Source organism: Mya arenaria, chromosome 3, assembly GCF_026914265.1.
Source record: "Mya arenaria isolate MELC-2E11 chromosome 3, ASM2691426v1".
In the NCBI taxonomy this organism is placed as follows: Eukaryota; Metazoa; Mollusca; class Bivalvia; order Myida; family Myidae; genus Mya; species Mya arenaria.
In genome coordinates, this window is record NC_069124.1 from 24,638,391 (window position 1) to 24,665,860 (window position 27,470).

Sequence of the window (27,470 nt, forward strand, 5' to 3'; positions counted from 1 at the left end):
GGCCAGTTTCGTAAAGTCCCTAATAGCTTATGTGGTTTATACATTATTTTTTTAAAACGATATTAAGGATTAATTGAGTATGCACACGTGATGGTTAAGATCAATTTGAAAATATTGATTGTCAATTATATATTTACACGTTAAAGTCACGGAAACCGAAACTTATCAAGTCACTTAGTTTGTTATGTTCTTCAGATAAAAAAGGTATTATAGTTGGACTTGAAATTATTTTCCGAATTGACCTTTACTTTGGCAGAATGTTTTCATTATCACATATGAACGTTTAGGACTATCTACTACTAACAAGAACAACAACAATTTCAATTATTCACAGTATAGTTTTCATATAGCAATTTACAACAGTGTCTTAATGCACCAGTCACTTGCAACAACGGCACCCAGGCGCGGAGAATAGAGGGGACTTGCGATCCAGCCAAGCCAGGGTAAAATTCCCGCCCTGCTGGGGCGAACTGCTGGTAAAATCCCAGCAAAATGCCCCGCCCCCAGGGACCCTAGGTAGGACTCATTTTCCTCTATTTTTGGCGCGAAGACAAAACAACCGCATTCACCCGGCACTCCGAGACCACCTGAAGGGTAAAAACGCTGCCCATTTTCCCGGCTATCCCCAGATCTGGGGGGGTGAGGGGGCGTGGTTACAATTGACTGATGTATAATACAGGGATATTTACCAAAAACGAAAGGAGCATGACGCTCATGTCAGTTCTTCTTATTTTTTTGCAATAATCAGATTGTACTCTTTGGATTCGGTTGCCATATCCGTTCGGTTCTGTGTCAATTATTTTATTTATTCACACAGTAATACACAAGTTTCACACACACATATATATATGTCGACTACTGAGCTTGATCCAATTACCATATACGGTCAGAAAACATTTGTTATGAGCCATTTAAAACATAGTAATTGACGATTTATATAGTCAATTACTATGTTTTAAATGGCTCATAACAAATGTTTTCTGACCGTATATGGTAATTGGATCAAGCTCAGTAGTCGACATATAAAATATAAACCCTGTTAGAGCACAAACAACACTGAACGAGATACATAATTGTAAAAACACGAGTTAACATGGGCACAACCTCACACTCATCCAAACTTTCATCAATAACTATACAAGTCATCATGATGCAAGTCCTCGCGCTCATAACAAGTTTGCTGGAAAAAGCTACGTTAAAGCTTCTACTAAACAATGTCAAAAAGTGTGTATATATACGTACATACTTCTACATTAGTAGTGAATTAATTGCATTCCATTTCATTATTTTTCTGAAGAAAGCATACTTTGTTAGTGCAAATATACTTATGATTAGTATTTGTCAATACAAAGTATTATATGGAATTTATAAAATAAATCAATAAATCATTGACTACATAAAATATTATAACATTAAACACAGACTAAACGGAATGTTCACTAAAATTCTTTGTACATTCTGTCGGCATATATAATCAAATATATGTTATTGTTCATGGGATACCGTTTCCTCTTTCAAGCGTCAATATCTGGGAGTTTATCCGGTGCAACGAAAACTTTTTCTGAAAAAAGAGATTAAAACATAATTTAAACTTTATTTACTCAACAACGATTGTGAATAAGGTTTTATTAACTTTTGATAAGTCACTCTCGTTGGTACGATGTTGCGCGAGATTTTAAACTATTATGTTAAGAGAAACTGGAATATGCAGATTAGACCCACTTGTCCGGCTTGGTGACCACAGACCAAACATACACGCACAGGCCAGGAATTGGACATGGGACTCCAATGCGAGAAGCGTGTGCACTAACCACTGTGCTAGCCGTACAAAAATATTTTGAAACTGATAACGAAACATTAATGATGATCACAAATAGCAATGTACATGTACTCATCCTCAGGAGCATTAACGATACTATTGATCCTAGAATACAACCTACATTTTCAGTCAATGAAATTTCCAATAGGCAATTATCAAGTACTAGGCTTAATTATTAAATTGTTTAACTACCGCGGGCGTTTAAAGGGCGTTAACTGACACTCATCCGATACGCAATCCCTGCATCAGATCTTGCGTTGACAGACAATGAGTTCGTATTCTAAGACAGTAAAATGACATGAAGTCATATTTTAAAGTGACACTCTTATTCAAAATCAATACATACACATATTAAACAAATATCAGTTTTGACTGATACACCTTTAACTACTTACTAAATAATGCATTTATGGAAAATATTAATTACTGATAAGAAGATTGTGACCGTGCATTTAATAGCAGAAAGCGCTAAATAATAATAAATGATTGGTAAATGCTAAAAGATTTACTGTGGCCAACAATACTCTCATAAGGTAGATATACAGTGTTTTAATGCTCATTTCTTTCAAATTAAACTCGGTATCCTTCCTAAAAACCATTCGACATGTCTTCATCCTTTTTGGAATATTAAAACAATATTATTAATTGTGGTAAATCTTAACTGGGAGTAAGAGTGCATCTTTAATGATAAAAAAGATATGACTTCATGCCATCCTACAACTGCATAAAACACGGTCAATCTTTTTATCTATGAGATTGTTTTAAAACATAACTATCAAAGCCAAACAGCCATACAAACCTGGATCATTTTGTCGATCTAGAACGACTCTAAGACGCTCTCTTACTTCATTCTTGCTTTTGTGTTGCCTCTGTGAGTCACAACTTCCGGAGGAAGCAACGGATGATGAAAGGGTAACAGAACGCGGCGTTTGTGGGGGAGACGTTGCTGGTGCCGGAATTGGCGACATGATTGGTGACAGAAGTCTTGGCGATGGTGGTTTTGGTGGAGGGGTCATCTTAACCAGTAGGCGAGTTACCTCCTCCGTTTCAATACCTTTTTTCTGCGATATTATGACATGGCAGTAAGCCTCGTCTGGATCATATATGCCTTGATTTAGGGTTAGAGTGTACGGCTGAAAGCTATTTCTACATGGAAAAAATTGTATCTTTCTCTCTCTCCCATCCGAGTTCTCCAGACTTGCATTACCCTTAATGAAAATACATAAAGTCATGTTAAATACAATGGAAATAACAGGGGCGAGTCCAATCGGAAAACCTCGGCTATTATCCAACATTATCCGAAGCTTTCCGGAGAAGGCCGAGTTGTTACGATCGGGACGAGCCAACAGTCAAACATTGAGCTAGTATAAAATATAAACAAACAGCGGAAGATGATTCGGAATTAGCTGACAATATTACATGATTCAATTCATACGTAAGGAATTACTTAATTTGGTTTGTGAAGCGTCGGTTTCTTTCCTCAACCCTGTGTAGTATCTGAATGCATTTTTTGAAACTACAATATACACTTTCTTTTCTAGACGCAAGGATTGGAAAAAACAGTGCTTTGGATTCACTGGACGTCAGTATCTTGCGATAAACGAGTATTAACATATTTTGGGAGGCTTAGAAAACCAGTAAAGAACCATGCGCTCAAGATAGACTATACTTTGTATTTCGATCGATGTCATGATCTATCCTTACCTCAACCGTAACGTAAAAGGTATCTGAGGGGCACATCATAAAGGAGCCAGTTTCCATTGGGTTCTGAGCTGCGAACCCCTTTTCGACCCACGAATCTAACCTCTTCTGGGTTTTACTGGCTACATTACACTCCACTATCATAACATGTTTTAAACCTGCAACACGTATACTGTCTTTCAGATGTCTTGAATCAAACACCGAGAGTAATATTGTCTTGTGTATTACTAGTAAGAAAATTAGGGTAATAGAGTTTCGAATAGATTTCGCATACTATAAAGATAACATACGGATTCAAGAGATCCAGTTAAGATTTGCCGAGGGCTTTGCGTAAGAATGCTGTAACGCCTTCAATTTGATATTCTGTTACAACAATCTTACCCTAAGCTTGCATCATTAGGATAGGTTTTTATACGTGCACATGTAACTACATTACTTTCATTTGCGTTAAGACTACCTTGATCGTCCCCAATATCCTTTTTGACAACAGCGAAGAAGGACGCAGGTTTCTTCTTCTTTAATGTATCGCAGATTTCTTTCTGTAGTTCCAGCTTGTCTGTTTCTGCCTCAACCTTCAGTTTCCATGTGGCAACAAAACTAAAAAGAGCGCGTATATATTTTCATATATACTATTAATGGCGTAATCGTCTTGAAAAAAGGTTATTATATAATTTTGAAACATCACGTATAACTAGTGTAAAAAAATAGGTTTGTTTTTAACAATTTTAGAAAACCCGTTTGGAATAACCTCTAATAGAAAATCCTTATATATATATTCTTAAATACCAGATTAACCCCCTAGTCAAACAACAAATTTAAATATAATATGTTCATACATGCTGAAGTGAGATATTTCAACGATCAGGCTCCCTGAGATTGTCTGGGGTGGCACGTCTATGATTTCAAGGGCATCCTCATCATTAGAGAGAGACTTTTCATTTAAAGTTGCAATAACTAGTTCATTATCACCTTCAAGATCTCTGTTCATGGGTATTTGCAAAGTGATTCCTTTCTTTGGTTGATTTCCTGTTATAAAAGAGTAATGTTAGAAAATTTCAATACGCATTTAAAGTCAACATTTAAATCGAAACGCAATCCAAATAATAAATACAGTTCAACATACCGTCTATAACTATTTGATACACATCCGTTAATATATTTGCATTGACAGACTGCTCTTTAGCGACTTCATTTTCAGTAATGTTAACCATATCATCCTCTGTATTTGTCTCGTACACCTATATAATATCATCCCAAAATCCAGGAACAAATTACTTTTTAATATCAATAAAATATCATGAATATACCGAATTAAATTAAACTTAACTTTAAACTCTATTAATTTCTCAGATTGAAAAGGTTTATCCGTGCAAAAACAATAATTTCATGACACCTTTAAAATACAATTTTCAAACAGAATTTAACTTATTTTAACGTCCAAAAGGAATGAGATTAGTGTGCAAAATTTTCAACGTTTTTGCAAAACATAGTACTTTATACCTTCAGACTCAATGAAGTTTCTTTTTCAAATGCCCCTTTTGGTATGTCCAGGGAGAAATGCTCATTCATTTCAGACTTTATCATAGCCTTGTCTTCTCCAATGCAACACGTTTCCCTTTTCGCACGAACGTAGACTGCACATATACAAGTAGTCTCCGGAATCAGGTCGACTTCCAAAGGGCAATAATTTGTCTGAAAAACATTCATTAACTTAACCAGTGTCTTAAATAGCAGTTGTAGTAGTAGTAGTAGTAGTAGTAGTAGTAGTAGTAGTAGTAGTAGTAGTAGTAGTAGTAGTAGTAGTGGTAGTAGTTGCAGTAGTCGTAGTAGTAGAAGTAGTATTAGTAGTAGTTGTAGTAGTAGTAGTAGTAGTAGTAGTAGTAGTAGTAGTAGTAGTAGTAGTAGTAGTAGTAGTAGTAGTGGTAGTAGTAGTAGTAGTAGTTGTAGTTGTAGTAGTAGTAGTAGTAGTAGTAGTAGTAGTAGTAGTAGTAGTAGTGGTAGTAGTTGCAGTAGTCGTAGTAGTAGAAGTAGTATTAGTAGTAGTTGTAGTAGTAGTAGTAGTAGTAGTAGTAGTAGTAGTAGTAGTAGTAGTAGTAATAGTAGTAGTAGTAGTAGTAGTAGTAGTAGAAGTAGTAGTAGTAGTAGTAGTAGTAGTAGTAGTAGTAGTAGTAGTAGTAGTAGTTGTAGTAGTAGTAGTAGTAGTAGTAGTAGTAGTAGTAGTAGTAGTAGTAGTAGTAGTAGTAGTAGTAGTAGTAGTAGTAGTAGTAGTAGTAGTAGTAGTAGTAGTAGAAGTAGTAGTAGTAGTAGTAGCAGCAGTAGTAGTAGTAGACAAAGAAGAAGAAGAAGAAGAAGAAGAAGAAGAAGAAGAAGAAGAAGAAGAAGAGGAAGAAGAAATGAGCAAATAAAACATCACAAAGTCATGAACAAATAAAAACGCATTTTAGAGTAGAGAGAGTGATTTAACGTACAGTATCGTTCGAGTCGTTACTGGCCTCGTCTATTTGTACTGCATCTACCCTCTTTGGCTTGAAATTACAGTTTATGAACCTTATCAGCATCTCCTCTTTGTCACTTGGCAATTTATAAATAGGCAGATACAACTTGGCTTGACAGTCTCTGTTGACATCATAAATACGAATGTGAAAGACATCGCTGAAAATTGACTCCTCTGTGTTGTCTTGAAGAGTAACTGTTGCACTTTCAGCCCTTTCCCTTCGACAATAAAACCCAGTGGGGAACCTTCCCGGCAAGTCGATGTGATCAATAATAACACCCACTCGATCAACTCTATATGGTCTCGAAACCATTTTCTTTGTAAGTTTCATACCTTTTGCCATAACGTACCTGTAAGGAATATAACAAAATATGAAAATAAACTACAATATATTTGTGTTGTTGTTTTCATTTACTATTTTACGGACGAAAGAACAAGTGAAAGAGGTAAATTATTTACTGATATGTTTGAACGTATTGAATATATTTTAATACATTTAATAACGAATATACATTAAACTATTGAACTTGTCTCTGTAGTAAGCATTGCATATGTTTAACCAGTATTTATGTAGACTTATACATATTCTCAAAACACAAATACTTACAAGTGGATACAAGAACATAAAGTATAAGATCGAACATATTGAGACAAACACTTGCAATTTAGAGTTAAGAAGTAAGCAAATTGCTTTTTCTAAGTCTGTTCACTGTACATCATTTATACATTAATCTGTAAATAATACAAGTAATGTAGACATGTATAAAATAAAACAGTAAACAGTCAGTATAGTGATTATGCCTAAACAAAGGTTGTTGGGTTTTGTATAGCAGTATGTATTTTGTTCTTCTATGATGTAACATGTACCCTGAATCCATAGCCAGCAACAAGGTCGCATAAACCTGAAGACTGTCTTTAATCGCATTGTTTTTTGCAACTTCTTCAGCTTTCTTACCGTCCTGCTCAGGGGAAAACATCGTATTTTAACAAATGTATACGTGTTTTTAAAGAAATGAAATGTAATACATTCAGTAAATAAACTGTTTGTTACAAGGTATTGCTAGTTTTTACTGATGCGAACCCTATTAAGCACGTTTGTTTTCGCTCCCACGATCAGCAATGCTTCCATCGATTCCTGTGCTCCAGCCTGCAATGCCGTGTGCAAAGGTGTGTCGCCATTTACCTTTCGAAGAAAGAAACCAATGGAATGATTGCATGGTGTGTTTACTATTGCATGTCCTTTTTCTAAGCATCCTATGGGCCGGTCATTCAATTGGACAGTCTAAATAGAACCTTTTTTGAAGATGCTGAATTTTAAACTTTTGCAACTTAAAAGTGTATTAATCAGTTCCAATTCACTAATATAAACTAGGCGTTTTCCAAAACTTGCTCTCTCAAAAACAAGCATTTTTCCGAACTTGCTCTCTCAACGAGACATATACCCAATACTTGCTCTCTCAACTAGGCATTTTTTCAAACTTGCTTTCTCAACTCGGCGTTTTTTTTCCAAACTTGTTCTCTCAAATAGGCATACACCTGTACTTGCTCTCTCTACTAGGCATATACCCAAAATATGCTTTCTCAACTAGGCATATACCCATGCTTGCACCCTCAACTAGACTTATATCTAAACTTGCTCTCTCGTCTAGGCTTATTCCTAAACTTGCTCTCTCGTCTAGGCTGATACCCAAACTTGCACCCTCAACTCGGCATTTTTCCAAACTTGCTCTCTCAACTAGGCATTTTCCCAAACATACTCTCTAAACTAGGCTGATACCCAAACTTGGTCTCTCACCTCGGCTTTTTTTCCAAACTTGCTCTCTCAACTAGGCATTTTTCCAAGCATACTCTCTCAACTAGACATTTTCTCCAAACTTGCTCTCTAAACCCGGCGTTTTTTCCAAACTTGCTCTCTCAACTATTCATTTTTCCAAGCATACTCTCTCAACTAGACATTTTCTCCAAACGTGCTCTCTAAACCCGGCCTTTTTTCCATACTTGCACTCACAACTAGGCATTTTTCCAAACTTGCTCTCGCAACTCGGCATTTTTTCCAAACTTGCTCTCTTATCTATGTATACACCTAAACTTGCTCTATCAACTAGGCTTATACCCAAACTTGCTTTCTCAACTAGGCTTATACCCAAACTTGCTCCCTCAACTAGGCATTTTTCCAAACTTGCTCACGCAACTCATCATTATTTTTCCAAACTTGCTCTATCAACTAGACATTTTTCCAAACTTGCTCTCTCAACTAGGCATTCTTTTCGAACTTGCTTTCTCAACTAGACAATGTTCCAAACTTGCACTCTCAACTAGGAATACACCTGGACTCTCTCAACTACTTATACCTAAACATGCTCTCTCAACTTCTTATACCTAAACATGCTCTCTCAAGGCTAATACCCGAATTTGCTCTCTCTTCTAGGCTTATACCCAAACATGCTCTCTCAACTAGTCTTATACCCAAACTTGCTCTATGAACTAGGCTGATATCCAAACTTGCGCTCACTACTAGGCGTATACCCAAACTTGCTCTATCAACTAGGCTTATACCCAAACTTACTCTATCATTTAGGCTTATGCACAAATTTTCTCTATCAACTAGGCTTATACCCAAACTTACTCTATCAACTAGGCATAAACCCCAACTTGCTCTCTCAACTAGGGATACACCCAAACCTCCTTTCTCAGCTCGGCATTTACCCAAACTTTGTCTTGGTTCAGGGGCTTGTTGCATAATTTTGGCGCTTTTCCATCCCAACTTAGTCTGTTTTTAACTCCATTGTTGGGGCACCCTCATATCACAGATAAAAGACATTTTCAATTCATGCGATTGTTACTTATTTTGTTTGTCTTTCAAAAACTATTGAATTGCGACCTTTATGCACACATAAAGGCATTTATCGAAACGTTATTTGTATTGTTTGATTTGTATTAGTATATTGTAGTATGTTGTTTACGAACAAGGAAATGATGAACGTGCAAAACAATATAGAATGGTCACAGCATCTGGTTTGATCTGTGCGTTTTAGTTTCTCTTGTAATAGATCAAGTCTTAATTACTCGGTCGTAAAACAGGAATGTTTTTACGTATTGGATTTTTGTTTTCATTAAATTTGAAGTTCTCAAAAGTACCAGTTTGAGTGTTTATGTAGACGTATTTTGAATGTCTGTTAGAAAGGAAATTGTATCTTTCCAATATTTATGGTACAAGGAGCGTAAATTGCTTATATCTTAATAATCCCCTTATTAGCAAAGCCTCGTACACCTTGACAGTATTGTGTCTAAACACACTTAAATTAATCGTAACCTCCATCAATGTAACTTGATATTACTGTGTTCCATTTCACTCAATATACACTTGTAATCTTAGGTTTTTGATGTATTATTACTCGTGGATACCTTGTTAGCAATGTTTTTATCCATGCCTAGCTCAACAAGCGTCTCAATGACTTCCATTGACTGACCTTGAACTGCTTTGTGGAGAGGGGTCTCACCTTCCTGTTAAAACACACATATTCATAAAGGCATTACTTTATCAACCGACTGTCAATACATTAAATATGCACTCTTACTCCCAAACAAGTATTCTCACCATTAATACAATTGTTTTAATATACCAAGAAGGATAAATAAATGTCGAAACCAATGGTTCTTATGAAGGATACCGAGTTTAATTTATAAGAAAGGTGCATAAAACACGATATTTCTACCATACGAGACGATTGTAGATCGTAGTAAATCTTTTAGCACTCACCAATCATTTATTTGCATTTTCAGCTCTTAAATAAACGGTTACAATCTTGTTATCGGTAATTGATATTTTCCATAAAGGCATTATTTAGTAAGAAGTTAAAGGTTTATCACTCAAAAGTTTTGTTTCTTATACATTTGTATGAATTGGTTTTGAATAACTGTCGATTTAAATTAAACCGCTCACAGCTTCGTCCTTATTATTTACTTCTTTTCATTCTTATGACACTTTTATGGCTACTGTCAAACTCAATATTTATGAATAAGCAGTTATTCAACTGGTATGAATAAGAAGCTATTATGCACCTGTTCAAATATTTGCATTTACAAATTCAAAGGATTTCAATCGAGACCTAAACAAGGGTCGCAAGCTCATCTATTTGATCCGTAATGATTTGCGCTGTTTGAATCATTTCTATAAGGGCTGATATATGAGTTTTTAAGGTAGTCCATCAATCGTTTATATTACAGAACAGAACAGAACTGTTCTGTTTATATTACAAATTGCTAATGGTAAAAGCTCATTTTGAAGTAGCAAAATGTTTACTTTAATATGTTTAAAGTTTTTTTCCAAGAGCTTTTTATATAGGTAGTATAGTATTTAGAAAAATAGCATTAAACATGTCTGTATGATCAAAGACAGGTTTGTTTTTTACCTCCTTTTAATATATCATGTATTTAAAGGAGGTAATTATACAAAAGTATACTATATTATCATATCACAATAGAAGCGTCAATATGGTGTCATTCAAAATTATAATTAATGCAAACATAATACAATGGTTAATTAATCTAATGTCTAAAATGCATTAATACATCTTTTCATCCTAATGATGGATGGCTTACCTTAGGTTTGGGTTAACACTACCCATATAATGCAGTATATTATTTCTAAAAACATACGCTATTGTAGGGATTTAGATCAGCCCCTTTCGACTGTAGATACCGTACAACGTCTAAATATCCGTACTTCGCCGCATAGTGCATTGCCGTATTCCCGCCAGCCTGAAATGTTATTAGTTTCACCTTGTAATAAGATGACATGAAGATAATTCTTAATGAATAAAAATGAGCGAGGTGAGTGAAGCGAACGAGCCATTTTTAATTATTAAGAAATTTCTTCAAGTCATCTAACTGACTTAAAATACAACCTCATTTGCTGATAAATTGACAACGCAAGAACTGACGCAGGGAGTGTGTATCGGATGTCAGGCAGTAGGCGGACCTTTAAACACCCGCGAAAGTTGAAATTCTAATGATAAAGTCAAGTACTTTTAATGATTGCATATCTGCCATTGCATTGGCTGGAGATGTAGGTTGTATTCTAAGTAATAGCTAGATGACATGAAGATAATTCTTAATGAATAAGAATGAGCGAGGTGAGTGAAGCGAACGAGCCATTCTTAGTCATTAAGAAATTACTTCAGGTCATCTGACTGACTGAAAATACAACCTCATAGACTGATACATTGATAACGCAAAATCTGACGCAGGGGATGTGTATCGGATGAGTGGCAGTAGGCGGACCTTTAAACACCCGCGAAAGGTGAAATTCTTTATGATTAAGGCTAGTACTTAATGAATCAATTGCCAATCTGCAATTTCATTGGCTAAAGATGTATGTTGTATTTAAATGCGTTTTGATCTATTGAAAGGCCATACAAGTTCATATAAATAAGGCTTGAGTCTGTTTTGAGGCGATTTTAGTGGCCATGTGAGTGGGGAATATCACAGGCGGCAGTTGCGTTGACATGACCCACTCTATGGCCACACACCCTCCTTGAAAAATTAGTCAAATAATATTCAAAGTTAAAATTGTTTGGAACATGATCATCTATCACAAAACCCAAAATATCGCCATATGGTGTGGCCATAGAGTGGGTCATGTCAACGCAACTGCCGCCTGTAGCGAATACATATAAAACATTACCATTTTCAATAACAAAAGAAATCTATAAAAGTATACATATGTGTATAAATAAAGCGATATCAAACGTGGACTTTATGCGAAATTAAAGGCTTGATACCTTGTTTTGTTGGTTCACCGACGCGCCAGCCTGAACCATCTTTTTGATAATTTCTAGTTTTCCACCCCTGGCAGCAAGATGAATAGGGTTATCTCCCCTCTGATACAAAATGAACATATGATTGTTCTGATACTAAAGCAATGTTAGATTCTTTCGAAGTGTTGATGTACATGTAATGAAATAGTTACAGCAGAACAATATTTGTCAAAGCATGGCATATCTAATAAAATCAAGAACGCTTGCCTCGATATCGCTTAGCTCGATTTCCTCGTTGGCTCGAACTTGATGTAAAAGGACCAATTTATATGTTTTACCCTATTTAAGCATTCCCGCTTGGTTCGATATTCGCAAGGCTCAAAGTTTTTTTGGCCAGTACCCGGAATATCGAGCCAACGGGTTTCAACTGTATATCCCATCTTTATATATAGTGTTTAATACAAAAATACAAGCCACTAATATACTACACTTATCTTCCGAATTTACAGCATTCTGTTATTACATTGTCAAGGGAGAAGTCGATATTTCCCGGCTTAACATCCAGGAGTTCCAGCACCTCCTCATCACTGCTGTCCAGCAGCTTGTCGATCAACCTCCGACCCCTTTCCTACAACCCAACAACAGATATGGTGACAATACATAAATTACTAGATTTTTATCCACGCCCGCCCCCTCTTTTTTCCGTTCCCCCCCCCCACCCCGGTAAATTGTTTTTACTTAAATAAAAAAGAACTGTTTGCGTACCGGTCCGGTACTGTGCGGGAACGACGTTAATGCAGATACATACGCTGTCGATGTCGCTGTCGCTGACGATGTAAAACATTTACATGTAAAAAGGAGAATCGTTACGATCGCGCTCGTGGTAAGTCTAGGAAAACACGTATGTATGGTCCCTTGTGCAATACGAAAAAACATGAACACATATGAAATGGTGTAACAGTCATCTAACAAAAAATCTTTTTTAAAAAGATGTCACCCCGTCCCTATTTAAAAAAGAATTCGGATGGAAATCTAGTAATTAATTTATATTGGCCTATTTGGAGTTTTTAAATTAGTATAAACACACGAACAGTCAACGTCAGATATTGGGAGATTGCGAAAAACTTTGTGCATTCGTAACTACCCGCAGGGACGTCGCTTCTTATAGGCCACATAGGCCGTGGTCTATAAAACGTTAAATGTATTATGGCCAATAAAAATTTAAAAAAAACGAGACATATACATTTGATTATGGAGCAGACTCTTGAACCCGGCTTACACATCATTTATAGGAAAGCTACGCCTCTGTCTTGAACCCGGCTTACACATCATTTATAGGAAAGCTACGCCTCTGTCTTGAACCCGGCTTACACATCATTTATAGGAAAGCTACGCCTCTGACCCGTACCCAGACCCGAATATTATGGCGGATCTGTAGTCTAGTAGTATCACACTTGACTATAAATCCAGGGGTCGCAGGTTCGATTCCCCGTCGCATCACTGAAAAATACTAATCGTCATTCGGGAGGGACGTTAAATGGGGACAGTGCTATACATTGGTGTACGTTAAAGAACCATGGTAGCTCTAACCAGGGTTACATTCTGTCTGTGCTTTTAAAACCTAAAATGACTAACAATCTTAACGGAGGACTCGCCGAATGGGCAAGGCCCGAGTGCGAGTATAAATAAGCTTAAACTCCCAACCCAGACTCGTACACAGTAAAAGTTGCACTCAGCATAGACACATGAAGGCTCGCATTAACACTGTCAGAACGTTTTTATCGTGCTTTTACATGTCGTAACTGGCGTGTTCAAGTTTGTATGTGATAAATGTTAACTCGCTTTGCATTAGCAAAACACTCTTCGTGATGGCTAGACCATTCAAAGCTGCACTCTCACAGATTGAACGTTTTGACAACTTTTTTTTATTTTTCGTCTTGGAACGAGTCAATTTTGCGGATATCCATGGAAACCAGTTATATAAGACTGCTCACAAAAATTAGATCGCAGATTTTTATATTTAAGTTCAAAAAACTATGTTTTATTCATTTTTCTTAAACCGTTAGTAACGGTCTGATCTTTTGTCAGCAATCAGTTTGCATATTAGTTTGCAAATATTTGCTCCTTCCAAGACAAAAAATAAAAAAGTTGTAAAAATGGTATATCTGTGAGAGTTCAGCTTTAAAGTGCCACAAAAAAGGGTGATACAACACAAAAAAGTGTTCATTCAAATGCATTAGTATGCTTAATTCATCTGACTGTAACGATCAAAACGTAAAGAAACGTATGCATTGTGTACATATATACAAATATGATCGACATTCGGGCGCTTTTTCTAATTGGGGATTTTCGTGGCCATGTAGCTATTAATTAAAATAACATTCATAAAGGCTTACATTTTGCTTACTGTTCACAAATCATATGTTGTTGTTTTTAATTTTGGTCACTTAAAGGCCTAGTTAAATTCTTCTCTAAGTGCCCCCCCGCACCCCCCCCCCCACCAAAAAAAATCGTGTATTGTACACCGATATGCTGTGCAGTTTTGGAGGTTTAATTATATAAATGGACCCTAAATGGCCCTGAGCCAATAAACAAATAAACAGGATATTGTCCCCTACTGTAACAACAGTGCAATTACCAGGAGATGCACAGCAGGGGATTGTCATGCCAAATATTTATTGGCCTTTGAGTCAAATGTGTTGAATCTCAGCATGCATTATAATTTAAAAACAAAATACATCAACGTATATTATGAACCTTTAAATGTGTATATTCTACACATACCATTACGTATTTCTCATAAGGTACACGTACTGCAGGAATTGTGTTCAATATTGGTCTTAATACGAGATAGGAATGATGTAGCTAATCGGATTGCGTGATATAAATAACAGACATACAATGGTGTATGAATATACGAAAGATGTACGGTGAAACTGTTGTTTTCGATCGAGCACTAAATAATGATGAACAATTATTAATAGTTTCTATGCATAATTTACAAAAGTAGCACTTAAATGACATGTTGAATATTAGAAAATTGCTAAAGGCTATTGCTATAGGCTCAAAACAAATCCATGAGCATCATACTCTGTAAAGGAATGCTTATTAACCAAACAATACGCACCGCTGGATGCATAGTCACTGGAGCTGAAATGAAATATGAAATATGAAGGTATTTTCAAAAACATCAAATGCATGCGTTAAGAACCATATTTTAATTGAAACAGCTTAAGTGGAATTTTGCTTAGTTTTTCAGGTAGGATATAAACACAGTTGAACGGTTTAAAATTATTAATTATTTCATACACATAAGAATGCTTTTAAATTATGTAATACAGTCAAAACTTCCTATGTGAAAGTCGTTAGGTTCTGTTAAATACATGTACTTCGAGATAACGAACATTCTTTATAACAGTTGATATATGTTATATACATGTGCATCGAGATAACGAACATTCGATAATCGAAATAAAAACTTTATAAACCGAAAAAATCGTCATTACAAGAACATTGAAATAATAGAGTTCGACATAGCGCGTTTCGACTGCATAATGGCTCACGTGTATACCTCAATATACATAAGTTTTGTTTCAGTATTTAAGTGAATTTACTCGTAAACTCATTTACCTTATTAACTTAACCACTTAAGAGCGTGATATGGTTTAAAATCTGTATAGTTTAGACTCAGTTACAAGCAAACTTTCTCATACATTATGTGAATTTTAAGAAAAGCCTTTTAAAAGAAAGAAATGTTTTTGACTTTTTACTTATAAATGAATAAGTTGTTCCTGATTATTTTATTTATACATGATAACATATTACTGTAAAAACACTCTCTTTTTGTAATTAGTAAAATTGGCAACAAGAAATCAGATTTTAAGGCCAAAATAAATTTCTTCCCTTTTACCATATACACAGGAATGAAATAGTATATGTACATGAAAAAGTACTGGAGCATTTTCGAGAAACTTGGGCCGGATGTAAAATTTAAACTTTTTCAATACAAAAGAAATACAGAACAAGTTATTTGCTGTCGGAGTAATAGGTTTAAATCGAGGGGTGAAAGCGAAAAGGTTCTAAGTGACATTTAATAAAGAAGAAGATAGAACCTTTTCGCTTTCACCCCTCGAAATGATTGTACAATAACTACTTCTCTAGTTTTAGAATTTTGTTCAGACTGGGGGTTTTTTATCATAAATTCTATTGAGATAAAACAAATACATTAAAGCATTCGCCCGGACGCCTCCAGTTTTCTTTTTATGAAAAAACTATTTTTTAAATGTTTAACTACTCTGTGCGTTTTTTATTTCTATTCAAAACATACATGAGATTTCGAATGAGGCATTGAATCTCCAATCTGCGCAGTAAGGGTTCATTTTTTGTAAATTTTAGTTAAGCAAACAGCACATCAGCTTCAAGCTGGTGCGCCTATTCTAATATCTTTAAAAGAAGTCTTAAAAATGATAATGTTTTGCAAAATATTTTTCGCAATGCGGCAAGATTAAATGCGTATTGTATTACATATCTTAAAAAACGTATTCATCATGAAATGACGGCATTATATATATTTTTATTAAGTATATAATAAGTGTAATTATTCTTGACCTTATAAAGCAACGTTTTATGTTATTCAAAATAAATTACAAGCTTAAGACTGTTTAAGACTTAAAAAGAATATAAAATGTGTGCTCATCTAATACGAAAGAAATTGAACTCGTTTAAAACTGATAAGCTCACCAAAGCTCAATTTTAGAATTGCCACATTAAATAACACCACATTTAATATCCGCCCTATATGAAACTCAATATTCCATGTAAAAATATGTCACAAAATATGCGTTGCTTAATTGCGCAAGGTGGGCGGCTTATTCTGACATTGTGACGCCATATCATACTCTATATAAATGGTATCAATAATGTTAGAATGACGTTAATAAACGAAATAGTTCACCATTAATTCCATAACAAGATGTTAGAAAGACTTTAATAAATGAAATATTTCACCATTAATTCCTTTATGCGATTTTAGAATGACGTTAATAAACGAAATATTTCACCATTAATTCCATAACGCGATGTTAGAAAGACTTTAATAAATTAAATATTTCACCGTTATTTCTATAACGCGATTTTAGAAAGACTTTAATAAATGAAATTTTCACCGTTAATTCCATAACGCGATTTTAGAAAGACTTTAATAAATGAAATATTTCACCGTTAATTCTATAACGCGATTTTAGAAAGACTTTAATAAATGAAATTTTCACCGTTTATTCCATAACGCGATTTTAAAAAGACTTTAATAAATGAAATATTTCACCAATAATTCCATAGCGCGTTGTTAGAATGACATTCATTAAAGAAATATTTCACCATTAATTCCATAACGCGATGTTAGAGAGACTTTAATTAAATTAAATAGTTCACCATTAATTCCATAACGCTACGTTAGAAAGACTTTGATTAAATTAAATATTTTTCACAATTTATTCCATAGCGCGATGTAAGAATGGCGTTAATAAACGAAATATTTCACCACTAAATCGTCACGTACCTTGATAATAATGCCAAGTTTAGTTATATCCATCAGACATGTTGATAACGTGCACTTTGATGCATGAAGCCACACTCGACTAGCACCTTGTAGATTTTCGCAGAGTCAATTTGCGCATTTTGACTTGAGTCGAAAATTACGCCCCGAATCAAGAAGGCAGTACCAATAATCGATATGCGCCAATCGTAATAATTATATACAAAATAAGGCTGAGGCTACAAAGTGTGTTTTGTCGTGTAAGTCTTGGGTCTTGTGGTAACTTTATAGCTCATTTTTAATACAAGTTTTAAAACATTTATTTAAATATGCACTCTTACTCCCAGATAAGATTTACCATTATAGTATTGTTTAAATATTCCAAAAAGGATGAATAAATGTCGAACACAATGGTTCCTAGGAAGGATACCGAGTTTAATTTGAAAGAAATGAGCATTAAACACGGTATTTCTACCTTATGAGACTATAGTAGACCACAGTAAATCTTTGAGCATTCACCAATCATTTAATATTTTTGCGCTTTCTGCTATTAAATATATAGAGGATATTTGTTTATTTCAGTGTAAGATCGTATTTTATTTCACGAGTGTCACAAAAAAACATATTTTCACGAGTGGCGAAAATTCAAGAAAAGTTAATTAATTAATTAATATTAAATATTGTTTTCGGCTTATATAAATTAGAATATCGTTAATCGTTTTCAAACCTCAAAATATGCATACTTCTACAATCAAAATGCTAAATGCTACATTAAAATCCTATCATTTTTATTTTTTGCAAATATGTATTAGCACCTGTCTCGATTTAAAGAAACATACAACAAAGTTGAGAATTCGAATCAACCTTTCATACACGAGGGCCATAGTAGATGCTTTTCTCCCACCTCTGACAGTTAAACAAAATATAGTAAAAATTATTTTATATTATATAGGTACTTTTTTATCTTTACCCGTGCGCAAGATAATGATTTACAGCATGGCCAAATATTTGGATCTACTCATCTAGGGAAGGAAAAGAAAATGATTTACAGAGTGGCCAAATGTGTGGATCTACTTATATGGGGTTGGAGTAATATCTTTAATTTAATATATACAAATGGAAACACGAATATCACATGTCTTGTGTTTTAGATAATGCTGGCATTTTTGTAACAAAACAAGGTGTGTTCAATTTTATTTTTTTGCATGTTTTGTTTGTTCATATACATATTTATCCATGAACGTTCAGATTTATCATTCGCCGTCTTTTGTTCAAGCGATCTCGAAATTTTGTTTATAAGTTCAGCATACAGCTCAAATACCATATCAATTTGAAGATATCTCTGAGGCTTCAGGATTCAAGCGTTACACACTTATCTGATAAATTGCTTATATGAGCTATCCTTAATATGTCTGGTAAAACAATGCCTAAATGCGTTACTAAATTTGTAATCAAAAGTTGTAAATTCCAAAGTTCTTTAGGTAAGGCTTATTCCACGTTAAAACTAATGTAAAAATAGAAGTCCGGACAAGATGTATAAAAGTACTGCTTGAACTGCTACCTAATGTTGTTAGAACTTGCGCCATATCGAATTGCTTGTACATTTACGTTCTGCATGTGGTTGGTTTGCTGGCACGTATAGCGATTGCGCTTTACCGGCGGTTGGTTTGCTGGCACGTATAGCGATTGCGTTTTGCCGGCGGTTGGTTTGCTGGCCGGCGTTAGGCCGATGGTTTGTTTGCTAGCAGGTTTAGTATTTGCGTTATGCCAGTGGTTGGTTTGCTGGTACGTTTTGTGTTTGCGTTATGCCGGTAGGTGATTTGCTAGCACGTTAAGAAATTGCGTTTTGTCGACGGTTGGTTTGCTAGCACGTTAATTGCGTTATGCCGATGGTTGGTTTGCTAGCACGTTAAGTAATTGCGTTATGCCGATGGTTGGTTTGCTAGCACGTTAAGTAATTGTGTTATGCCGGTGGTTGGTTTGCTGGTACGTTTTGTGTTTGCGTTATGCCGGTGGTTAGTTTGCTGGTACGTTTTGTGTTTGCTTTATGCCGATGGTTGGTTTGCTAGCACGTTAAGTAATTGTGTTAAGCCGGTGGTTGCTTTGCAGGTACGTTTTGTGTTTGCGTTATGACGAAGGTGTGTTTGCAGGCACGGGTAGTATTTACGTTATGCTGATGGTTGGTTTGCTAGCACGTAAGGTAATTGTGGTATGCCGATGATTGGTTTGCTGTCACGATACTTGCACGTTTTGTGTTTGTTTTAAGCCGGCGGTTGGTTAGCTAGCACGTTTTTCCGGCGGTTGGTTTGCTGGCACGTTTTTCCGGCGGTTGGTTTGCTGGCACGTTTTTCCGGCGGTTGGTTTGCTTGCACGTATAGCGATTCCCTTTTGCCGGTGGTTGATTTGCTGGCACACTACTTGCACGTTTTGTGTTTTCGTTATGCCGTAGTTGGTTTGCTAGCACGTTAAGTAATTGCGTTATTCCGGTGGTTGGTTTGCTAGCACGTTTTGTGTTTGCGCTATGCCGGTGGTTGGCTTGCTGGTACGTTTTGTGTTTGTCATATGCCGGTGGTTGGTTTGCTGGCACGTTTTGTGTTGATGTTCTGCCGGTGGTTGGTTTGCTAGCACGTTAAGTAATTGCGTTATGACGGTAATTGGTTTGCTAGTACTTTTTGTGTTTGCGTTATGCTGGTAGTTGCTTTGCTAGCACGTTTAGCAATTGCGTTGTGCCGTTGGTTGGTTTGCAGGCACATTTAGTAATTGCATTATTCCGGTGGTTTGTTTGCATAGTCGTTTTGTTATTGCGTTATGTCGGTGGTTGGTTTGCAGGCACGTTCAGTAATTGTATTATGCCGGTGGTTGGTTTGCAGGCACGTTTAGTAATTGCGTATTGCCGGCGGTAGTTTTGCATGTACGTTTTGTTATTGCGTTATGCCGGTGGTTGGTTTTCGAGCACTTTTTTGTTGCGTTTTGTGGTATACCTGGTATAGGTTTGCTAGTTTGTTTTAATGCGTTTTCCTGGTGGTTGTTTTTCTAGCACGTTTTCATTGCGTTTTGCGGTATGTTGCTTTGCTAGCACGTTTTAATGCGTTATGCCGGTGGTTGGTTTGCAGGCATGTTCAGTAATTACGTTATGCCGGTGGTTGGTTTGCAGGCACGTTCAGTAATTGCGTTATGCCGGTGGTTGATTTACGAGCACGTTTATTAATGCGTTTTCGGTATGTTGGTTTGCTAGCACATTTTAATGCGTTTTGCCGGTGGTTGTTTTTCTAGCACGTTTTAATGCACGTGTTTTGTTGTTTTTTGCCGGTGGTTGGTTTGTTGTAGATAACAGGCACGCTTTGTGATTGGGATGTCTATACGGTCATTTCATTATTTAAAAGTTTATTTCATCATGCCTCACCTAATGGCAGAGTATTTCGTCACAAAGTCGGCGGCCTTATGCGCCACAATTTAGGCTTCAGTATGATATTGAATATGTGTACTCTTTTTCTATAGAAGTTCCCAAAATGTTTTGCAATCAACCAAGATAAATAATAAAAAAATACTACGTTAAAATAAAAGTGTATGTATATAAAAAACGATGTAGATATAACAATATTTTAAAATAGCGTTTTGTTCTACATACCTGTCATTTTTATTTTGTTTTCACTATATCTCATCCACCACAATTATCCAATTTTCTACAGGACTTTTCTTTATATCTTTTTTACAAAACCCTGCCAATTTTGATCAATAGCTAAATTTCGAACAATGATATGGACAAAAATATTTTTAGAGGGACATACGTTCAAATCGTCAAATAAACTTAACAAGACAATCTAACTGCAGGTTTAAATAACCAGACATAGCGAATGAAATGGCGTCTTGATGGCACTTTTTATTTCGTTTAAATAAATAAATACCTAAATTCTAAAAAAAATATACTGAACAAACATGAGGCAGACGAGAAGCATTATATGGAAGGCATGTCCATAAATGTGTCTTTGTATACATCTGCATGATGTAATGATTTTGTAATGATGAGTTGCTATATAAAGCCTGATATTTGAATCAAAACGAGTTTTATTGTAAGGATAAATAAGGTAATAGTTTGAGCAAATAATTATTAAATTATTAAATTAAATCATTTATGAATAATAACATATAAGCGAGCCTTATCAATAAGGTTTTACATAATATATTGAAACTGACTTTGATTTATAACATGTTTCGGCAGATAGGAAACCATTTTAAGACGTCATGTCTGTTGAATTGTAAAACTGCAGTTATGTTTTCTTTTATTATATTTAGCCAAACATGAATTATTTGTGTGTTAACCTTATAAAACATAAACAAACGACTGTATAGGAGTAGTCTATACCGGGCGAGTTTATTTATCAACACACACTACAAGTAATAAACATCACACTCTCAGTGGTTGCATGACCACTTCGTGTGGCAATTTGTGGCCATGCACTTAAACATAGCATGAGGAAAATAAAAAAATCACCTTGCACACCTTGCGACTGTTGTAAAGGTTAGTGAAACCGAGTAATTCACTCTGTACAACATTGTCATCCTATCCCAACTTTCAGAACGACACAAAATCGTTTATCTAAAAAAATATAAAACGTTATGAATATGTTCAAAATTCAACAATATCTAGACATTAGATGATTCATATACACTCATACACAATCTTAAAGGATTGGTTGGTGGGAAAAACTACCAGTTTTCTCTTGTCTACTGCACGGTATAACCTCGAATGACGAATTCATGTGTATACACGGCTTTTATTCTAGCCGTTTACTTATGTAAGGTCACTGACCATTACCATATATGGCAATAGTCGAAACGACCTTGACCATGACCACCATATATGGTAATAATCGTAAATACGTTTTATTCCGAACCAAAATAAATATATTTCTTAACGATTAAGGGCTAGACATATTGAGCGCCAATTTATTTCATTGGCTGGACGTATAAAGAATGGCTTAACCTGCGTCATACCTTATTAGGGGTCGAAATACCAAAATCTATTTGGATATATGTACCTTGTATTACTCTTTTTCTTAATGTTCAGCGTGCAAGCATGTTGATAGATCTAACCTTCAATGATACTACACGTGTAATGAAATACAAAAAGAGTCCATGTAAAACGTGTTGGGTATTTTTTCATAACTAATTAATAGTTTTTGCTATATTTTTGTCTTCTTATATTTATAGTCGAGAGGTCGGCCTCAGCTATGCGCCAACAAATCGTTAAAGAAAACAAAAAAAGACTAACGTTCTTAGTGTTCAGTGCGAAATGCTCAGTGAAAACCTCTAAACTAACTAGTGCGCATGCTCAGGCATCTAAATAACTCACCGAATAAACCAATTATCTACATTATTCAAATGAGGTTGTTGTTTTAGTTACTAAATGTAAATTTGGCGGCTGTAATCTGCTTAATAGATTTTCGGTTGTTATTGCCATTCTAAAAACTTAAATATGTGTATCTTTCCGGCGATCCCATTAGTATAGGCATGAGTCAGAACACTAACAGATGTTTGTTACTTTATGAAAATATCTGTATTGATTTCAAATATATGGATGTTGATGCACCATTCAATTGTAACTACACCACCCCTACCCCCACTCCACAAGTCCGGGGGTATACTGGGGATAGCCGGGTGAATGGGTCGTGTTTTAACCTGTCAGGTGGCGCCACAGTGCTGGGTGAATGCGGTGGTTTGGTCTTACCTAGGGTCCCTTGGGTGCGGGGACATTTGGCGGGGATTTTACCAGCAGTTCGTTTCCACAGGGCGGGGATTTTACCCGGGCTTGGCTGGACCGAAAGTCAAAGTCCCCGCTATTCCCCGGGCCTGGGGGGCGTGGTAACAATCGACTGGTGCATTAATGGTAAATCATATCGTTCAAATGATCAAGAGTTTGAAAATATGAGGGTTTTTTTTCTTAAACTTATTACATCGAAGAGGTGATACTATGATTAAATGAATAATACTTTTCCAATCGTTTGCACTACTTTTCCAGCAGTGTGTGTATCTTACTATCATTGTTGTCCCTTTAACTTTAAACCCGGAAGATATAAAAAAAAAACTATCGATTAATCAATGTGTCGTTCCGCGCGTTAAAGGTTTTGTTTAATTTTTATTCAATGTATTTCAATGCAATATCAAAATCTATAGTTAAATTGTGAAGGGCAATGTCAATATATACTTATTTTCACGAGCGGCTTGCCAAACCAATAAAAAAGGGCGAGTTGTCACGTGATACTTACTCACCTATTACTGGCTCAACCTTATCCTATGATATGCCTCAGTGAATTTATCCAGTCGATTGGCCAGTTATTTTAGTCCAATCAAAACACACAGATTCTACGCTTAAATTTAAATTAGGTCTTAGTTGGTTATTGGAATCAGATCCAGTGTGACTTTCCTTAAATTTAAATTGTTTGGCAGGCAATCGAGTTTTAGGACGGAATTAAGTGTTCAACCATCATTTCCGAGATAAGTCTGTAGCACATACAGTATGCATTTCATGATGGAAAAGGATTCAATATACTAGTAGTTATTATCCTTATCCTAACACATGCTTCAGTGATTCCATTTGATTTATTGGTTGATTAATTTTAAAGTGCAATCAAAACACTCAGATTATACTCTTAAGGTTTACTATTGACTATGAATGCCCCAGGCCCCAATATCACAAAAATACTCAAGTCAAATCTTTATCTCAATCTCAACATATTTTACCACGGAAAAGCATGGCATAATTTTAATTCTTGCATGTTTTTATACTTTGTGAAAACGTATTTTCGAACACATGTGGCAAGTTATTTTAAAATCTGTCCATACAAGGGAAAGTTACAGCCCAGACTAAAGTTATTGAGCCGGACACACGAACGGACGGACGTTGCGATTTTAATATGCCCACCTTCGGGGGCATAAAAATATAGAATAACAATGTATTGATTGATATGAAATTAAAACATATATTGACTCATAATATGAGTAACTCTATGAACTTTCATGCTACCTATTCACACATATTTACTTCAGTTTTACTAAATTGGAAGCAGCATCAACACATGTCATAATATCCATATCGCCAGATCGCGGCTGGTGTTTAAGCCTGATGAGCCTTTAATGCTCCAGCTCACGGTAGACCCGCTCCCTCGGCCGCTGCTTTACACCATTGGCGTGCTGGAATATCTTGGCCTCATTAGAAGCCTGCTCTTTTCGGACAATTTTGGCGCAGTTGGTTACTAATTTAATGTTGCCAACCTTCAACATGATTTGTAGTGCGTGGACCTTCATTCACGTAATGGTTCCAGGCTCGGCTGTCTTCCTCTGCCCACTGCTCAGTTACAGTCCTTCAACCGAGACACTGGCACAGAGTCATTGTCTCTTTGGTGGTATCGTCCTATTCCAGAGACCTCGTGTCTGTCAGTATATCGTTGAAGATGGACGGCAACGATGCCGCTGTCATCTCTTGGGTGATGGTGTTCACCAGCGATTCGAATAAGTTTCGAATATTCACCTAATCAATTATCATTTTCTTTAACAAATGTACATTTTGATGTTCTTCTGCACAACATATTATTGTTTTATAAATTTGAATAAAAAAACAAACAAAAAATTTATAGTTATATTCTACAATAAGTATGCATTTTAAACAGAGTGAAACAACATATAAAAAACAGTGTGATAATATACTGCAAGTACCAGTTTTTGTGTGTAGTTCATTTTTTGTTGAACAGTATAGAAATTGAAAGTGCTGCTAGAAATTTAAAAAATAACAAGGCATGTGGCGCTGATAAGATAATAACTGAATACCTGAAATATTATTTTGATATTATGAAGATTGTGTATCTTAAGCTATTTAATATTGTCTTTAAACCTGCAACTATACCCAAAAATTGGACAATGGTGTTATTAACCCAGTGTATAAAAATATGGGTGATATGTGTGATCTCTCTTATGATCGCCCAATTACACTGCTTAGTTGCGTTGGTAAGCTATTTACTACAGTTTTGAATAATAGATTATTAAAATTCATTGAAAAGTACGATATGTTAAGCGAATTTCAAACTGGTTTTAGACCAGCACATTCACATGTATGTAAGTATAACATGTTTGTTTTAAATATGCTTATAGAACACATGTACACAACTCGCAAGAAATTGTTCTGTGCCTTTATTGACTTAAAAGGTGCCTTTGATTCTTTTAATAGAAACATGCTATTGTTTAAACTACATGGACATAAGACACTAGCGGATCCAGGGGGGGGCGCACCCGGCGCACGCCCCCCCCCCCTAAAATTCCCGGAGCTTACATGTTCTTTGGTATGGAAACAATAAAATATACTATATTTTCCTATTTTTTCTTCGCTCGCTTCGCTCGCGTATCTTTATACAACATTGCCTTTTGAGATGTACTCGTACACAACACAGAGTGCACGCAATTTAAACGTTCCCGCCTTCCCTTACTGTAATAATTCGGCACTATATAACATGATCATGTTGATGCGCCGTAAAACCCATACAAACAAACACATCAGTCAATTAATTTCCTTTGGGTACATTTATACGACAACAAATATGGCTGCGCCGTCAAGTCCCAAACGCCCCAAGAAACAGAAGAGTGTGCACAGTTTCTTTAGCAACAAAGAAAAAGAAAGAAGGTAAGCAATTTTAAATTGGTTGATCTAGGCAAATATGACTTGTTCACTGTTCCACCATGCATGTAGATATGATGCAATTGGAGCATATGTTTGTCGTTTAAATATCACGGATTTCTTCAAGCGCCGTGGATATTTGCCTCGAATCAGAGAGATAAATACTGAACGTACGATAACGACATTGATCGCCGTGGAAAGGTATCAAAATTCCCCTTCGAATGCACTATATTTCGACAAAATCGGTTGAATAATAAAATACTTATGGCTATTTTTCTGTGTTTTGTTTACACTTTCTTCCTCCAATTATTAGCGTAAAATGACGTCACGAGTCACGTGGTATGGCCACACTGTTGGTTGAAGTATGTAATGACAACTCTAAACTAATAGAAACCTCGTTTTGATATTAGAACTATAGGTATGCCCCTGGATCTGCTAGTGCAACCTTTAGAGTGATTAAAAGTTACGCCCCCCCTAACACAAAATCCTGGAGCCGCCGCTGTAAGATACAAGGATACTTTTCGAATGTTGTTAGGAACATGTATGAACAAGCAAAAAGCTGTGTAAAAGTAAATGGAACAAAGTCGACCTATTTCCCTTGTTGTGTTGGAGTCAGGCAAGGAGAAAGTTTATCTCCGCTACAGTTTTTTTTATGTTTAAATGATTTGCATCAATAGTTTCTAAGTAGCTTGGTTGTAAATGGTATTGTTATTGGTAAACATGAACATGATTACAGGTTAATTTATTTTTTAAAGTTATTTGTACTCCTTTATGCGGACGATACTGTTATATTGTCTGAATCTGCTATAGATTTACAGAATGCACTATACCTATGAGAACTATTGTTTACAGTGTAATTTAACCGTTAATACTTCCAAAACTAAGGTTGTCATTTTCTGTAGAGGTAGACTAAATTATCATTCGTTTTCTTTATGTAATGATACAATAGATGTTGTTACGGAATATAAATATTTAGGAGTTAATTTTGCTAAAAGTGGCTCGTTTTGATATTGCAAACAGGCAACAAAGGAAATGTTCTGTTTGCTTAAAAAGTCAAAATACTTATGTTTATCTATTGATTTACAAATATATTTGTACAACAAAATTATTAAACCTATATTAATTACAGATTACAATCCACATATGTATAAAAGGTTTAACGGATCAGCAGAAGTCGGTGCATTGATGTCAACAACTGCTCATTTTAAATCAAAGCTTACAAATAAAATACAGCGATCAGATAAGGTATTCCGTTTATAATGAGAGGTGCAGCGCATTACTTGAACCCCGCATATTTAACGCATTGCGTGTATCAGATAACAGCATTCTTAACAATGAGAGGAAAAGAACAAAAATCATTATTATAAAAAAGAATTACTTATCAAAATTACTTTTATAACAAAAACAAAATTGTAACCTCACCAAACTTGATGTGTGTCAATCTTTTGAAGAAGTAAAATCCATTGAATTATTAATGTCAACTATCTGTATTAAAATAG

At 35.5% G+C, this 27,470-nt stretch overlaps 1 protein-coding gene across 3 annotated transcripts; it reads right to left on the reverse strand.

The window, feature by feature from the left end:
• Window positions 1-991: 991 nt before the first annotated feature.
• LOC128227762 (uncharacterized) lies at window positions 992-27,427 on the reverse strand. 3 transcript variants are annotated; one of them, XM_052938585.1, is made up of 17 exons: window positions 27,394-27,427; window positions 21,799-21,903; window positions 14,901-14,923; window positions 12,297-12,401; window positions 11,798-11,896; window positions 10,674-10,775; window positions 9,420-9,518; window positions 7,096-7,197; window positions 6,882-6,973; window positions 5,989-6,364; window positions 5,021-5,212; window positions 4,644-4,758; window positions 4,357-4,546; window positions 3,978-4,117; window positions 3,524-3,678; window positions 2,619-3,027; window positions 992-1,561 (listed from the first exon to the last, which is right to left on the reverse strand). In XM_052938585.1, the coding sequence occupies exons 3-17, from the start codon at window positions 14,910-14,912 to the stop codon at window positions 1,515-1,517; spliced, it is 2,235 nt and encodes a 744-aa protein (XP_052794545.1). In that variant the 5' UTR covers window positions 14,913-14,923; window positions 21,799-21,903; window positions 27,394-27,427; the 3' UTR covers window positions 992-1,514. The 3 variants fall into 3 exon arrangements, with proteins under 3 accessions (XP_052794545.1, XP_052794544.1, XP_052794546.1); XM_052938584.1 differs by lacking the exons at window positions 21,799-21,903; window positions 27,394-27,427 and adding an exon at window positions 20,935-21,027; XM_052938586.1 differs by lacking the exons at window positions 21,799-21,903; window positions 27,394-27,427 and adding an exon at window positions 17,331-17,421.
• Window positions 27,428-27,470: the final 43 nt, after the last annotated feature.

Coding starts and splice junctions, on each gene's coding strand:
- LOC128227762 (XM_052938584.1), bottom strand. CDS start 20,968: ATGAGATATAGTGAAAACAAAATAAAAATGACAG. Junction 14,924..20,934: donor AAACAAAATAAAAATGACAG/GTATGTAGAACA, acceptor ATTTCATTTCAG/CTCCAGTGACTATGCATCCA. Junction 12,402..14,900: donor CAGTGACTATGCATCCAGCG/GTGCGTATTGTT, acceptor GTTGGGTTGTAG/GAAAGGGGTCGGAGGTTGAT.